The sequence below is a fragment of the Nicotiana tabacum genome, chromosome 8 (assembly GCF_000715075.1).
Source record: "Nicotiana tabacum cultivar K326 chromosome 8, ASM71507v2, whole genome shotgun sequence".
Taxonomy (NCBI): Eukaryota; Viridiplantae; Streptophyta; class Magnoliopsida; order Solanales; family Solanaceae; genus Nicotiana; species Nicotiana tabacum.
Window position 1 is genome coordinate 199,898,580 of NC_134087.1, and position 14,870 is coordinate 199,913,449.

General features: G+C 36.9%; 1 protein-coding gene across 2 annotated transcripts; it reads left to right on the forward strand.

Moving 5' to 3' along the window:
- The first annotated feature begins 8,991 nt into the window (after positions 1-8,991).
- On the forward strand, positions 8,992-14,585 carry SIPKK (mitogen-activated protein kinase kinase 2-like). Of its 2 annotated transcripts, XM_016644897.2 has the most exons (9): positions 8,992-9,447; positions 9,691-9,775; positions 10,455-10,589; positions 11,127-11,351; positions 11,437-11,619; positions 11,735-11,958; positions 12,084-12,129; positions 12,212-12,313; positions 14,201-14,585. In XM_016644897.2, the coding sequence occupies exons 1-8, from the start codon at positions 9,371-9,373 to the stop codon at positions 12,308-12,310; spliced, it is 1,074 nt and encodes a 357-aa protein (XP_016500383.1). In that variant the 5' UTR covers positions 8,992-9,370; the 3' UTR covers positions 12,311-12,313; positions 14,201-14,585.
- The last annotated feature ends 285 nt before the right edge of the window (positions 14,586-14,870 follow it).

Genomic DNA, 14,870 nt, shown 5'->3' on the forward strand with positions numbered 1-14,870 from the left:
CAGGCGGTCTCGATGTTCTCCAACCTGATAACCTTTCTCTCCAACTCGGCCAATTTTCCCATCCACTCCGCACTCATCGCCTTGACCTTGATAAGATTCTGCTCCATCTCAGACTGCATCGACCTCAGCTTCCCCTGAAGATATTCACACTCTGCAGCAACCGCTTTGCCCAACTCAAGCTCTTCGTCCTTTGCACAAAGTTGCTCCTCGAGTACACTCTTACTACGAATAGCCTGCATTAATTCCTAATCCCTCTTATCCAACTCCTCGCCAAGAGATCGATCACCAGGGTTCGTCTTTAACCGTTCGTGCATCTCACGACACTTGTTGCGATAGCGCCGATATTTCTCCAACATCTTTAAGAAAATCTTAGCCCAAATGTTGGCCCTACGAGCACTCTCTATTTCCACTATGTACGTCTGAAAAACGAAAAGATGGGTTAAAACCACATCACCAAGAAAAACGAGAGAAATATGAAAGAAAAATGTAACGTACTCTCAGGCCTATAGTGGCCACTTCATGCATTAAGTCAATATCGAGAACGTCCCGAAGAGCTGCATTCTCAACAGTAGAGCACAAGATGTCAAACTGCGGCACCAGGTCCTCTGTATCCCCCAGGAGATTGATGTCCGACGAGATCTCAAGAATATGGGATGAACCCCCCGCATGAACCACCGAACAGGTAAGACCCTTCTCAAACATCCTAACATCGTCAGGATCAAGATCAGACTCAGATTCATAGTTGTCAACTACGACACCCTTCCCCTTTTCTGCGGCCGATGAGGAAGCACGACCCCGACACCGAAGATGAAGGCCCGTCCAAAGCGGCAACAGCGGTCTCAAGAGTCTAACCCCCATCACGGCAGGTTATTGGTCAATCCTCGCGGCCAGGATATCCTCCGGAGGGACAGGCACAATGGCTGGCTCTATCTCCATGGGTGGATTGGCGCCAACTCCCGCCTCCAACCCCGTCAAGGGAAGGACTTCCTCCAGATTTATCACAGCTGCAGGAGCCGCTTCAGTCTCCACCCGCCGCCTCTTTGATGGCCCTTCCCCTTCTGCAGTATGGAAAGGTCTCTTCGCTGGGTAAATAGCAGGGGTCGGAGTCCTCGCTCGAGGGGTAGCCGCCATGCGTACTACAACAACTGTAGATTCAACTGAGGTCAGACAATAGATGCTAAAGCAGGGCGAGCAAACGATGAAGGCTGACGAAAAGCTAATGGGGGAGCCCTCGCTCTTCGTACTCTCCCTAACATCGACAAACATCACATAAGAAATAAAATTAAAAAAAAAGGAGGAAAAGAAGGAAGAAGTACATCAAACAAAAATGATATTACTCACCAGTAAGGGTCTTGCGTCCATAATTCTCATAGAAGGATGACCATGTGCAGACCCCCGCCGTATGAGGAAGGAAGGCGCTCACCCACTCGCGGATGCCATCAACGGGTGGGGGAGGCAGTTTCGCAGCTGTGAAAACACAAACAGTTTTCGTACTATTCAAAGGGAAAGCAGTCGGGTATCATTCCGACCCAAAGTATAAGGACTTACGTGCAAAATTCCATTTCTCAGGGAACCCTGTAGGATCTGCCACAAGATGCTCGGTACGCACATAAAAATAGTTCTCGTAGAAGCGACGATTGGCTCTGTCGTCCATCTTTACCACCAAGCTCTTCGACCCTCGGTGGTGCATGTGAATCATCGTGCCACGAATGAGTTGAGTGGAGAAGATATTGAGCATGTGCTCCAAAGTGATCTCACGGCCGGCAAGCTCCGCAAATTTGAGCAGCATGAGGAACAACTTATATAGGTACGACGTAAGTTGAGCCGGGCATACCTCGTAAAAGCGGCAAAAGTATACCAACAAGAGAGGGAGAGGAAGCGTGTACCCAACAAAAAAAGGGTAGGCGTAGAACGTACAATACCTTGGGCGGTCGAAATGGACTATGTCGTCCCCCACCACCGACACTATTTCGACATATTGAGGAATTCCCCACTTAGCCCTCAGGTCTGCAATCCCCTCTTCATTAATGACGGAGGGAGGGGGTTCCGGTTGCTCCCCGACGGGACTGTGGAAATCAGTCCATGCCTTCCCGGGGCGAGGCAAGATCTCAGTCACCGACGGGACCTCTTCATCCTCTACCACTTATACTCCTCCAGCGTCCACAACATCATCTTTCGACGCTGGAGTTATGGCGGGAAGGTCAGCGCGAGAAGAATCACTAGCCATTTATATCAGTTTGATAAAGGAAAGGGGTAAAGAAAAGAAAAGATGAAAGTTCTTGGCTAACCGGAGGAAACCAAAAATTCGGAGTATCAAGAGAAAAGAAGACTCGCAAAATTCTTTCAAGTAAAGGCAAGGAAGTGTGTCACTCGAATGGTGAAATCCTTCTATTTATAAGAGGCATAAATTCCCCGAGCACGAAACCCAAGAGTCGCCAATTGAAGTTGATGGGGCACGAAACGGTTCAACCCCCTGGGAACGTGTGTCATAATGGCGACAACCACGATTAACGTTTCAAGTTAAACGATGTTTCGGTTCCGAAACGGCCGCAACGGCTCAGAGATATCGAAAGGGCGCCAATACACCACTTGATTCTGAAAATCATACCCAAGGGGTAAACAGTCAGATTTCTCTTCGATAAGTGAAAATCATCATCCGTCCATCGGGCCCGACCAGGGATGACCCTGGCAGACGGAGAGACTAACTGTATTGGTCAAAATCTGACCGCTGAGGTCGACCCAATCGGGACCATGTCCAAACAACGGGATGTAGAAAGACGCCCTGATTTGCTCCAAATCCCGTGCCCGCAGCGTCTGCCAAGTCGAAGGACAATATTCAGGGGATGACAAAAACGGACGTGATACGAATGTGCTATGGCCTAAATACATAGCCAGAACTCCATGACTATATATAGGGATGGAACCTTTCTAGAATGAGATTTTTTTTTTCTCTTCCTCTCCTCTGTAATCTCCTTAGTAAACAGAAAGTAAAATAATCTCCAAGGGAAGATGTACAACCGTCATATTCACCGATTGGTATTTTTCGCTATAGATGGTAAGGGTACTCTACCTCACGTTTCCCCATTCAGTTTCGAGTGAAAGACATGATTCGTGATAATAGAAGATAATGAAGAAAGACGAAATTTTGTAATATGTTAGTCATGTTATTTTTTATTTGATGACAACTGTTTCAGAAAGTAGGCCATTTTCATATTTAGAAACTATCTAATCTTAATATTTTTATTTTGCCACTATTTACATATTCTTATTGAAATTTGGTAAAAAAAAATGTTTTTGTGGGAAAGAGCATTTACAGTTGGAGACTTTTAGACCAACAGATTGATTTTGACTTGGATGTGAAGATTCTATATATCCAAACAAAACAAACAGCAGCAGCCACTGATAGAGGCGGCCCGACGAATTTTGTAGCTTAAAACTAAATTTTATGAGAGACCTTAATTTTTAAATTTTGTTTTATTATTTATTTGAAGTCTATTTTTATTTAGCTTTTCTTAGATACAAAATTATTTAATTTTCTTATAATCAATAACTCCTAATAAGTATTTCTCAATTGATATTATAGCTAATCCACTTAACCTTTTTTGTGACATTGTTGTTATTAGGTAAGATTTTATCAATTTTAGTTTTGAAAACTTCTTTCCGCTGAAGCAACGGTAACTTGAGTTATGAACATTATTCTATAAGCAATTTAGGCATTTGTTAAAGAATTAAATCTTTTTATTTGATTAAGTGTATCAATTAAACTATTATCTTCTAATTGTACTATTTTTCTTGATACTTTTAATTTAGAAAATAAATCTAAACCGTCAATATCTAATTGGTTATTATACTTTAAGGACATTCAAGATTAAGGCAATATTTTTTCAAATTTCCAACATCTAGTGATTTTGGTTTTTACTGCCAAATAGAAAATCAAAAATATTTTCATATGTTTCGAATTGTTCAAATCTATTTTAAAGTTAGAAAAAATAACCTTGTCTATTATGTATAAAAGTAATCAACTCTAAAGGACTCTTTGAAAGAGTTTAAAAAATTTCATTATCAATATTTGCATCAAATTGTTACTTCCTATATATCACACGTTTCTTACGAAATTCGGGTTCGATATTTATTTCAAGTGCAATTTCCTTAGTAGAAGTCATAGTAATTGCAAATCCTTCTTCTCTATATTTGTTAGAAAGAAATCAAACTTTTTTATTTTACAGAGCTCTTTTTTAAACTTATACATAATCTATTATAGTATAACAAAAAATAGGCCCCCCACATATATGGGGCTAATGTTAGGCTATAATTGCGTATTTTAGTCGATTATTACACTCTAATTTACAGCACTTTAGTTGAGTTTGCGCTTTAATCGCTAGTGTTTTGCACTAACGATGAGTTTTATGCCTTGTAGGAGTGATTCCGAGCTATATAGATATTATAGAATAAATTCAAGTGATTTGGAGGTTTTAAGTCTGAGTAAAAGCCCAAGGAATTAAGCCGGGATCGTATTCAGGGATCAACAGATGATAAAGCAACAAAATGAAGACTCGAGTAGGCATATTGCATACTATTTAGTAAAATACACATAACTTTTTTCTCAGAACAACATTTGGGCTCCACAATATATGGTTGGAAAGCTAACTCAAAGGACTACAACTTTCATGTTTTACGTTTTTTCAAATTCTAAACAAAACAGGGTGAAAAGTGCAGTCGAAACCGCGACCGCAGAGCTGAGGCGGGCTGAGGCAGTATACCTGCCATATACCGCGGTTGACCGCGGCCGCGGCAGTCCAGACGTGAAATATTGTCTTTTTTCGCGTAGGAGAAGGGATAATTGTTTGGGCCCGACCCTACTTGGTATATATACATGGAAAAGCGGTATTTTTAAAGGTGGGACACACTTTTGACATAAAAAATAGACCTAAGGAGGCTAAGGAGACTGAGGATTCGACCTAAGGAGTCAAGAACACAATAAGAGCAAGGCGGGGAATTCTTCAATGAGTTTTTCCTTCCTCTTCCTATTTTTCATTGTTGGTTATGATTTTTAGTATTGTAGTTTTACATACTATTATGAATAGCTAAATTGTTATCTAGGGTTTTGATAGAACCTTTTGTAGGATAAATTTTTGTTATGTTTTTATATATTGAGCCGTTGGATTTCTCTACTTGTTCAACTACGTGTTTATTATTGTTGATTGAATGGTCATCGATTGACAATGCCTATTTATTATGTGTTGCTTGAGAAAAGATACATATTTAGGTGATTGTTGAACAACGTCACTCCTAACGTATATGAGAAATCAATACAGCGGGTTTAAAGGTAGGTTTAGAAATAACAAAGCCTTGACGTGGTCACAATGAGCGGTTAGATAAAGCCAACTAGCATAGTTCGAGAGAATATGTCTAGTAAATTGTTGTAGTTGCTCGAGAGAGAATTACGGCACCTAAAGTGCTCACGATCAATAGATAATACATTGGTGAAATTGTAGGGAATATAGCTAGAAGGATTCCGATAATTGGGGAAATCATAACTCTAGACCTCTTTAATTTAGTCTCCAACCCTTTGTCTCGTTAGTTGATAATTTACCGTTTTCTAGTATTTGCTAGTTAATTAGTTAGAAATATAAATCTCAATCTTTATAATTTAGAAAATTGTTCAAACTTATCTTTTTAGTGATATTAAACAGATATAGCTAAGCCTTAATTCTCTGTGGGATTCGACTCCGGACTTTTAGACCGGATTATATTTACAGCGACCGCTTATCCTTTTTAGGACTAGAGTTGGGCGTGATCAGGGACCTAAAATAATTGCTTTACTTACTTTATGGAAGGGCCGCCCCTGGCCACTGAACATCCCACTGTCTGCATTCAAGAAATATTAGACACTTAGAAAAACTAGTAAGCTAAGAAATGCATTTGAAGTAATAAGAGTTGAAGTTTCATACGCTGACAGAGTAAAAGATTTTCACTCAATTTGGCTACTTAAAAAGTAATCACACCTAAATCTATGTGATAAACAAAGGCTGGCCTATGCGACCCCGTTAACTTCGCAGAAATTTTGAATGTATAAGTGTATATATGTTGTAAGACAGTCATATATTTTGCTTGGAACCCTTAAGATCAAAAGTCTGATGGGATCACTGATTGCGCAGTTCGCTCATGTGCCCTCGCCACCTTCGCATCCTTTCCACTTCCTCAAAACTTGATAGGTACTGAAAAGCCTATATTTACTATTACCATTTCTAAAATCTTTGCTGATGCAAAACTGCATCAACTGTACAATGTGACATTCAACATATAAACATACATACTCAATCTTCAATAGAAAATTTTCTCAATTAGGTTGAACCTAACATTCAAATGGCTTGAGAGTTTTATGACAGAAAAAAGGGCAAAATATACAATTGAAGACAGATTATTCACTCATCAGAAAAAAAAAAAAACATCTAACAACTAGTGTAATAAAAGGAAACTGTCACATATGAGAAAAGAGAGTTAGATTAAGCAAGGAGGTGGTGTTGAATGAGCAACTATTGTAATTGATTAATAAATGTAGGTTAATTGACTGAACGTGTTAAACTTATCTCATTTAATATAATTTTCTTTTTTTGTTGTCTGATTTATCATCAGTCATATTTGTTTTGTTATTTTCATCATGACATCTGAATATTCAGTGTGGGGAAGTAGGTTTTGCGGATTACATATTAGGTTCTGCCTTTTTTTCATTGTCAAGTTTTCGCTTTTCCTTATCAGTTTTAGCTGAGTAGTATTGTTTTATTATGTGCATACATTTCAAATATTCTTTTTTTTGTATATGTATATATAATCCGAGCCGAAATCAATTGGTTCGCCTGCCACTAAGCATAAATCATAAGATTATCTATCATAAACATTAACACAACTAAGCAAAAGGCGATAGTTAACAAAAGAGATAAGCGCAAAGCAAACCAAAACGATAATCTGATAGCGATGATTCAACATGATACCTTTATTATAAACACAAAAGAGAGTAAAATGAAAATATGATCATAGCAATTTACAACTGAATTATAACAAATTAATCAGCAGAACTGTCATATTTGAATATAGTTCTCTCAACTTCCAAAAAACCATTGGTTATTCGTAACTAACCATTGAGAAGGGAAGATCAATGAGAAATGTATATCTTAACCGCTCTAAAAAATATTAATTAGCCGATAAAATGTATTTCTATTTTTTGTATATAAATATAATATACATATTTTTATGCACTTTTTAACTAGCGAATGCAATTAATTTCGGCCGACTAACCAAACTTTAGTTTTTGCCCAAGATCAGTAATTTTTTCCTATATGCGGCTCGTTTTTGCTTTTTGAGGCGTTGCCTGTGATTCAACATACAAGAATTAAGGGCCCGTTTGGCCATAAAAAAAGATTTCTTTTTTCCAAAAAAACCTTTTGTTTTTTAAAATCAGTGTTTGACCATGAAATATTCGATTTTCATTTGAAGATGAATTTCGAAATTTTTCGAAAATTTGAAAAACTCCAAAAAGCTATTTTTCAAAATTTCACTTTAGATCACTCACGAAAATTTAAAAACAGTCTAAAATTATATTCATGTCCAAACTCAACTCTACTTTACAAATACTATTTTCATTTGAATTTGTTTTTTACTTTTTCCGGAAATTTTCCAATTCTTATGTCCAAACGCCCACTAAAGGAAAACTGCACATTTTCGTGTTTAGCCCCGCAAATAGACTTAATTTAGAAAACCTTTGACACTTCGACCCTGACAAAATTTTAGTGTACGATTGAAGTTGTGCTAAAATGCCAATGCCTGTTTATCTTTGTTGTCAATGGAGAGATCAACTAAGTCCAAAAGAAGACCTCTTTAGAAAAAGTATGCCGAGATTGGTGAAGTTAATTGATAGGAAGTCAATGTGGTCCTTAGCCTTGCGCATTAGCCGGCACGGCATGAAGAAAGTGTGGAATGTTCACCAAAGAAATTTTTTTTAAAAAATAATAATAAGAAAGAAGTTAATAGAATTCAACGTCTAATCTATATATATACATGAAAAGAAATTTGACCTTATATATATAATGTAATTATTGAGTGAAAGGTGTTCGACTAACCCTTTTCGCCCACCTAACTCCGCCCATGAAAGGGGCCCGGTTGCTTTCAAGACTCAGAATTTAGCCGGGAAAAATGATTATCCAAAGTTTTTATTAAATTGTACTCTCTGCGTTCACTTTTACTTGTTCACTGCATTAAAAATATTTTTTTACTTTTATTTGTTCATTTTAACAAATCAAGAGAAAGACGATATTTTTTTCCTCCTTAGTTTACCCTTATCATTAACTATTCATTCCCCAAATTATTTCTCAAGACTTTTTGAAATATTTTTGTTATTATGGGTAAATTTATAAGAGGGGTTGCTCTGATGGTAAACAACCTCCACTTCCAACCAAGAGGTTGTGAATTCGAGTCTCCCCAAGAGCAAGGTAGGAAGTTTTTGGAGGGAAGGATGCCGAGGGTCTATTTGAAAATAGCCTCTCTATCCCAGGGTAGGGGTAAGGTATGCGTACACACTACCCTCCCCAGACCCCACTAAGTGAGATTATATTGGGTTGTTGTTGTTGTTGTTATAAAATATATGAGTAGTTCATTTACTTTTTTTTTATTTTATAAATGAGTGCAAAACCAAAAAAGGACAAGTAAAAATGAACTAGGGAGTATTAGCTTAACATAGTTAAATAAAAATAAGGAAATAATATGTATTAATTAATTATGATTAACTTACAACAATTTATATATAAACATATCTCATATACTTATTGAGTCAACATAAGTCATCCTCCGATTCACAGTGTACCTTTTGGCATCTTCCTTCTCTTTTCTCACTCATTTCCCACGCGCACACTCTCTCTCTCTCTCTCTGTCTCTCTCTCACACGCACACACCCAACAAGACCACCACTATTTGTGTCTGTATAATTCTTGATTCCTAGTCAAACTATAGATAAAACAGCCACATAATTTCAGCTACTAGTATTATTATTATTTGCAAGACTTCTAAAGAGTCTTTCAGTTGACTCACCTAGCTGAAATGTCCCAAACCTCCCCAAATTTCCAAATATTTTCATAAAATCACTAAACTTTAACTACAATACAAAAAACCCCAGTTGCCTGAAACCAATTTCCACTGTGATCCTTCAAGATTTTGATAAAAAAGTGAACTTTATGCAGAATACCAAAACCCCAGTTGCCTATCAGCAATTTCAGTTGTGATCTTTCATGATTTCCATAAAAGAGTGAGCTTTAGCAAGAATACAGAAACCCCCAGTTGCCAAGAAGCAATTTTTACTGTGGTTTTTCAAGATTTAGCTATGAAGAAAGGATCTTTAGCTCCTAATCTTAAACTTTCTCTCCCTCCTCCTGATGAAGTTAATCTCTCCAAATTCCTGTAATTACTTTACCTCCCTCTCTCCATATGAGTGTTTTTTTTTGTGTGTGTGTGTGACACATCAAATGTTTCCAAAATAGATATTTATGCTAATTTCATATCCACTGTCAAAAAAGAATAGTTGTGGTATTTTGTGCCTACTGAGCTAAAATCTTGAATCTATTTCTTATAACTCTTATATCTTTGTGTCAATTTTGCTATGTTTATGTATTCTGATGAGAAGTTTTTGGTGTTGTTGTGTAGGACTGAATCAGGGACGTTTAAGGATGGAGATCTTCTGGTGAATAGAGATGGAGTTCGAATTGTCTCTCAAAGTGAAGTTGAAGCTGTACACTTTCTTAATGTTTTACTGTGTCTTACTGATTGTTCTTTTTTGCTCTTGTAGAAATTTTATCATTCAGTATTGTGGTATGTTGGTTAGTACGTTGATTGCTTGCTTAGTCTAAATTGGGTTAAAAGCATATGATTTTGTCAACTTGCATTTGGAATTTTGAAAATTTGAAGTGAAATGTTTAGCTAACAAATCTAAATGCACATTGAAGTGAATTTAAGCATTTGAATTTAAAGCTGTGATTAGGAACTAATCTTAGATGAAGGGTCCAAAATAGAATTTAAGCATTTGAATCTAGACCTGGACAATTTTCTTTTATATAAGCGACACCAATTAGTTGGAATTATATTTAGTTATGTTAGTATGTATCCTTCAGGTTCAATGTGAGCTAAGAATCTTTCACTCTTGTTAGAGATTTATATGCTAGTAGAAAATGTGGAGAACTTCAAGTGCCGGAGAAACTAAGTTTTCTATAATTTCAGACTCAGACGGGGTTAAATAGAGGGACATGGATAATGGTGATTCATATAGCAGAGTCAAACTTTTGGAATGAGATGTAGTGGTTATTATCCAGACTTGGGCATTTTGTTTTCTGCATCTTCTTTGTATGCACTTATGCAATCTATTGCAACTAACATGGCATATTTTATATTGGTGTTTGCAATTTTTTCTTCAGCCATCAGTTATACAGCCATCAGACAACCAGTTATGCTTAGCAGATTTTGAAGCAGTTAAAGTTATTGGGAAGGGAAATGGTGGTATTGTGCGGCTGGTTCAACATAAATGGACAGGGCAATTTTTCGCTCTCAAGGTATATCTAGCTACCATCTCTATTCTGCTTATCATGGTTGTTGGTGATTCCTTTGATTAGCAGGAGATTGTCTACATATCATTTTGACATGTTTCAAGAATTTGTCGTGATATTCCTTTAAAAAATAAGAAGAAGAGGTCCTAATCTGAAAAAGAAATGAGAGAAGAAGATTTTGAGGATTGCGTCGCGAATGAGTAAAGAGCGCAAATGCTTCCACAGACATTTCGTCGCTATTGATTCATTTCTTGCCTTATAACTTCTGTTGTTGGTAGCAATATACACATTGATTTTGTGGGTTTTGTTCACTTAAATATTTTGAAAATATGTCACCTCTTTTTACCTGCAATCTCCACCAATCTACTGGCTACACCATTTTTTCATCTTACTGACTACCTTAAGAAATTTGTCCTCTAAATGAATAAATACATTAATTGGTTCTAGTGTCCGATTTTTCATGTGCGTATCTCACTGCCTCCTTACTTTACCATCTATGCTTTCTTATTTCCCTTTGTGACCAGCAGTTTTATTTTTATTCAGGTTATTCAGATGAATATTGAAGAGTCCATGCGCAAGCATATTGCTCAAGAACTGAGAATTAATCAGTCATCTCAGTGTCCATATGTTGTCATAAGCTATCAGTCATTCTTTGACAATGGTGCTATCTCCATAATTTTGGAGTACATGGATGGTGGCTCCTTAGCAGATTTTCTGAAAAAAGTCAAGACAATACCTGAACGATATCTTGCTGCCATCTGCAAACAGGTAACAAGTGAACAATTTGCGTTCCTCAAAGAGAAGACTTTGCTCTAGTTCTAATCTTATCAAACCTTGCTCCTTCACCAATTAGGTTCTCAAAGGCTTGTGGTATCTTCATCATGAGAAACATATTATTCACAGGGATTTGAAACCTTCGAATTTGCTAATCAATCACATAGGTGATGTCAAAATCACTGACTTTGGTGTGAGTGCAGTGCTGGCAAGCACATCTGGACTTGCTAATACCTTTGTCGGCACTTACAACTATATGTCTGTGAGTATCTGTGACTTTGTTTTTCTAAAACCGAGTATAGTACTAAACCACCTATGTGTAGTACAATCTGCCTATGCTAAAAACCAAGTTACTGATGTTCTGTTGTGTGCTACAGCCGGAGAGAATTTTAGGAGGCGCCTATGGTTACAGAAGCGACATTTGGAGCTTGGGTTTAGTTTTACTAGAGTGTGCAACAGGTGTTTTCCCATATTCACCGCCCCAAGCAGATGAAGGATGGGTTAATGTCTATGAACTTATGGAAACTATAGTTGACCAACCAGCACCAAGTGCACCTCCCGACCAATTTTCTCCACAATTCTGCTCATTCATATCTGCGTGGTAAGTACCATAATTTCAGATTTAACTTGCTTCCAAATCTTAAAATCGTCATAAGTTTTGAGCTGACTATGTAGTTATGTTACCAACTGTTCTTTGAAAGCTCATTACGCAGTAACTTGTTTCAGCGTGCAGAAGGACCAGAAGGACAGATTGTCAGCAAATGAACTCATGGTAGAGATTGTTACTTTTGTCTTTCTCGAAGTCTTATTTTCAATTACTAATTCAGTGACTGTTTGGAATTCATGAAATCCAGAGGCACCCTTTCATCACCATGTACGATGACCTGGATATTGACCTTGGATCTTACTTCACATCGGCAGGACCTCCATTGGCAACACTCACTGAGTTATAATTGGTATGTTTGCCTTAGTCTTTGTTGATTCATTTTCATGGCCTCGATAGTTTACTCCTGTCGTAGCTTTTACAGAAGAAATTGATTTAAGATAAGAACTTCTTGTGTCCATTATATGTATATTATATATTTGAGGGTCTTTTTGCAAATTTTCTTTTCGCTTTGTCCCTTCTTTCATCATCTTGGAACAGAGCCACTAGCATTCGGTAATTGGATACATGCTCTTTTTCTCTTTCTTTTGTTCTCAGATATCCAGTATCTTAGGATTATTTTGGTCGTGGAGACCTTGCTTCTCTTTTAAACTCACTCAACCCTCTTTGCTAGCTCCATTTTTCTTGTATGAGCAAGCTTGTTTATGTGTAGTCGATTCACTTTTATTTTACGTACACATTTGCGTGTAGTTTGAAGAATACTATGTTGTTTATTTTCCTAATATCATGTACTCCCTCTATTCCAGTTTATGTGAACCTATTTCCTTTTTGATCCGTTCCAAAAAGAATGACTCCTTTCTAAATTTGGTAATAATTTAGCTTAAACTTACAATTCTACCCTTAATGAGAAGCTTTTATAACCACACAAATACTCTGGCTCCTTTTTGACTTATTTTGGACCACAAATTCCAAAAGTCTTCATTTTTTCTTAAACTACGTGCCCAGTCAAATAGGTTCACATAAATTGGAACTAATATCTGTGCTCTGGGTAGTTTTCAAATTGTTAATAGCTGATTTGGAGATATGTCTGTATTAACAAATCAAATTTAAAGTTGCTTTCTACCTGTGCTACATCATCTGGGTTTTGGATGCAAGTGTTTAATCCTACTACCTTTTCAAAAACTTATAGTTATGTTCTATCCTTACTGGATTTACGAAAGTCGTGGTTAACCGTTTGCATGTCTGGAACATGGATAAGGATTGTGATGCCGAAGAAATCAATACAATTGATAAATCACCACTTATATTCCTTATAAAAAAATCACCCTCGACGATCAAAAAAGAAAAGAATCAGCCTCTCGGATTCATCTCAAGAGCCTCGTCGAGCTGTATCAATGATCTATTCAAAATAGTAAGCCTTGCATATAACTAAGTAATACTATACGTGATAGTTTATGGACAGAAGCGAAAAGAAAAGGGAACTGTATCGAAGCCATGATGTCCAAGTTACTACTGCATTTCTGTTTTCTTTCTATAGCTTTCCTTGATTTGTAGAATTGACATTTTCAGTCTGCTATTTTGGTTATTTTTTTCTTGAGGTGTTTTGGCGCAAGTATAAATTTGTTTTCATCGAACACATTGTTGGAAATGAATTCATCCCAATACTATGTATACCAGCATGAAAGAGCAAAAATGTGTAGAAGGAAAGAATTAGAAATGAAATCTTAAAATCCCTCTCCCAGAAATTAGTGTTTTTACTACTTGAAGATTAAATGTGAAGCTGTTTCATAGTTCGCAAGTTTGGTATAGCATCTCATCATTCTCTCGATAAACTGCATATTGTTGCTCGGACAAACTTCTTGCTTATATCTGACTTTTGACAGCATTTATCATAAAAGTAAATGGTCATTTTTTAATTTTCAATTTTTGTTTTTTGTTTTTTTTCTCCCTCTGCTAGATGTTCTGTTCCTGCTCAGGTCTTGCTTTTAAGTTGATCGTCCTGGTCTGTTTGTTGTACTTGTGCTCGAATTTTGATTGTTCATTTCACTTAAATATGTTTTAAGTCTTTCTGCGATTATACTGTCATGAGCCTTGTAATGTATGTGTAGTTCCTTTCACCAACTCTCGTTTCAAGAAAATCAGATGATGTTTCTGATATAGCAATTATATCCTACTGCCCAAAAGCATGGGTTCTAGGTTTGCCATTCTTGAAATTGATTCTGACTTCTTATTCTCGCAGGTTTTCTACAATGACTTGCAAGTTATGTTCTGCAACCAGAATTTCGGCCAAGTAGCTTTTCCAGTTGTGACGTTCCAAAAATTAAAAGCCTTTTAAGAAGGCATTGAGAATCAAAGGAGATGCAGACATCATTGTACTTTTCAAGTCTTCTGTAGGTAGAATTTGGAGTGTAACTGTGACATTTTCTATTATATTTGTGTTTCCTCAGGAACAACCCTAGATATCCTTTTGATAGGAGTCCATTTTTTAGAATAATCATTGGTGCAATTACAATTTGATCTCAACCTTTTGGCACATAAAGTAGTTTATCGTCAGTTTTGAATTGGATGTAAAATGATTGAGCTCCCATTTCTCCTTGGAATCAACTGAGAGACTTTTCAGTGGATGAACTTTCTTTCTCTAGATTTTAGTTTTCAGTGGCAAATTACTAGAAATTCAGGCCTAAATTTGGATTCACCAACCTATTGAAAATCAGTGTATTACCAAAACTAGGCAGGACAAGTTGGACTATAATTCACTCCTCTATCCTCTTGATCCAATCAAACTATTTGATCAGGGTCCATTCATTGATCCAACCCGTATCCAACTCGCTCATTTGATACCTCTAGTTGCTAGAAAAATAAAATAACTGATTTATTTGCTTGCATAGTTTTATGATTTCATAATCCAT

What these genes read in the sequence shown, in the direction of transcription:
- SIPKK (XM_016644897.2), top strand. Translation starts at nt 9,371, where the DNA reads ATGAAGAAAGGATCTTTAGCTCCTAATCTTAAACTTTCTCTCCCTCCT. An exon ending in GGCAATTTTTCGCTCTCAAG is followed by an intron (nt 10,590 to 11,126) that starts GTATATCTAGCT and finishes ATTTTTATTCAG; the next exon opens with GTTATTCAGATGAATATTGA. An exon ending in GCACTTACAACTATATGTCT is followed by an intron (nt 11,620 to 11,734) that starts GTGAGTATCTGT and finishes TGTGTGCTACAG; the next exon opens with CCGGAGAGAATTTTAGGAGG.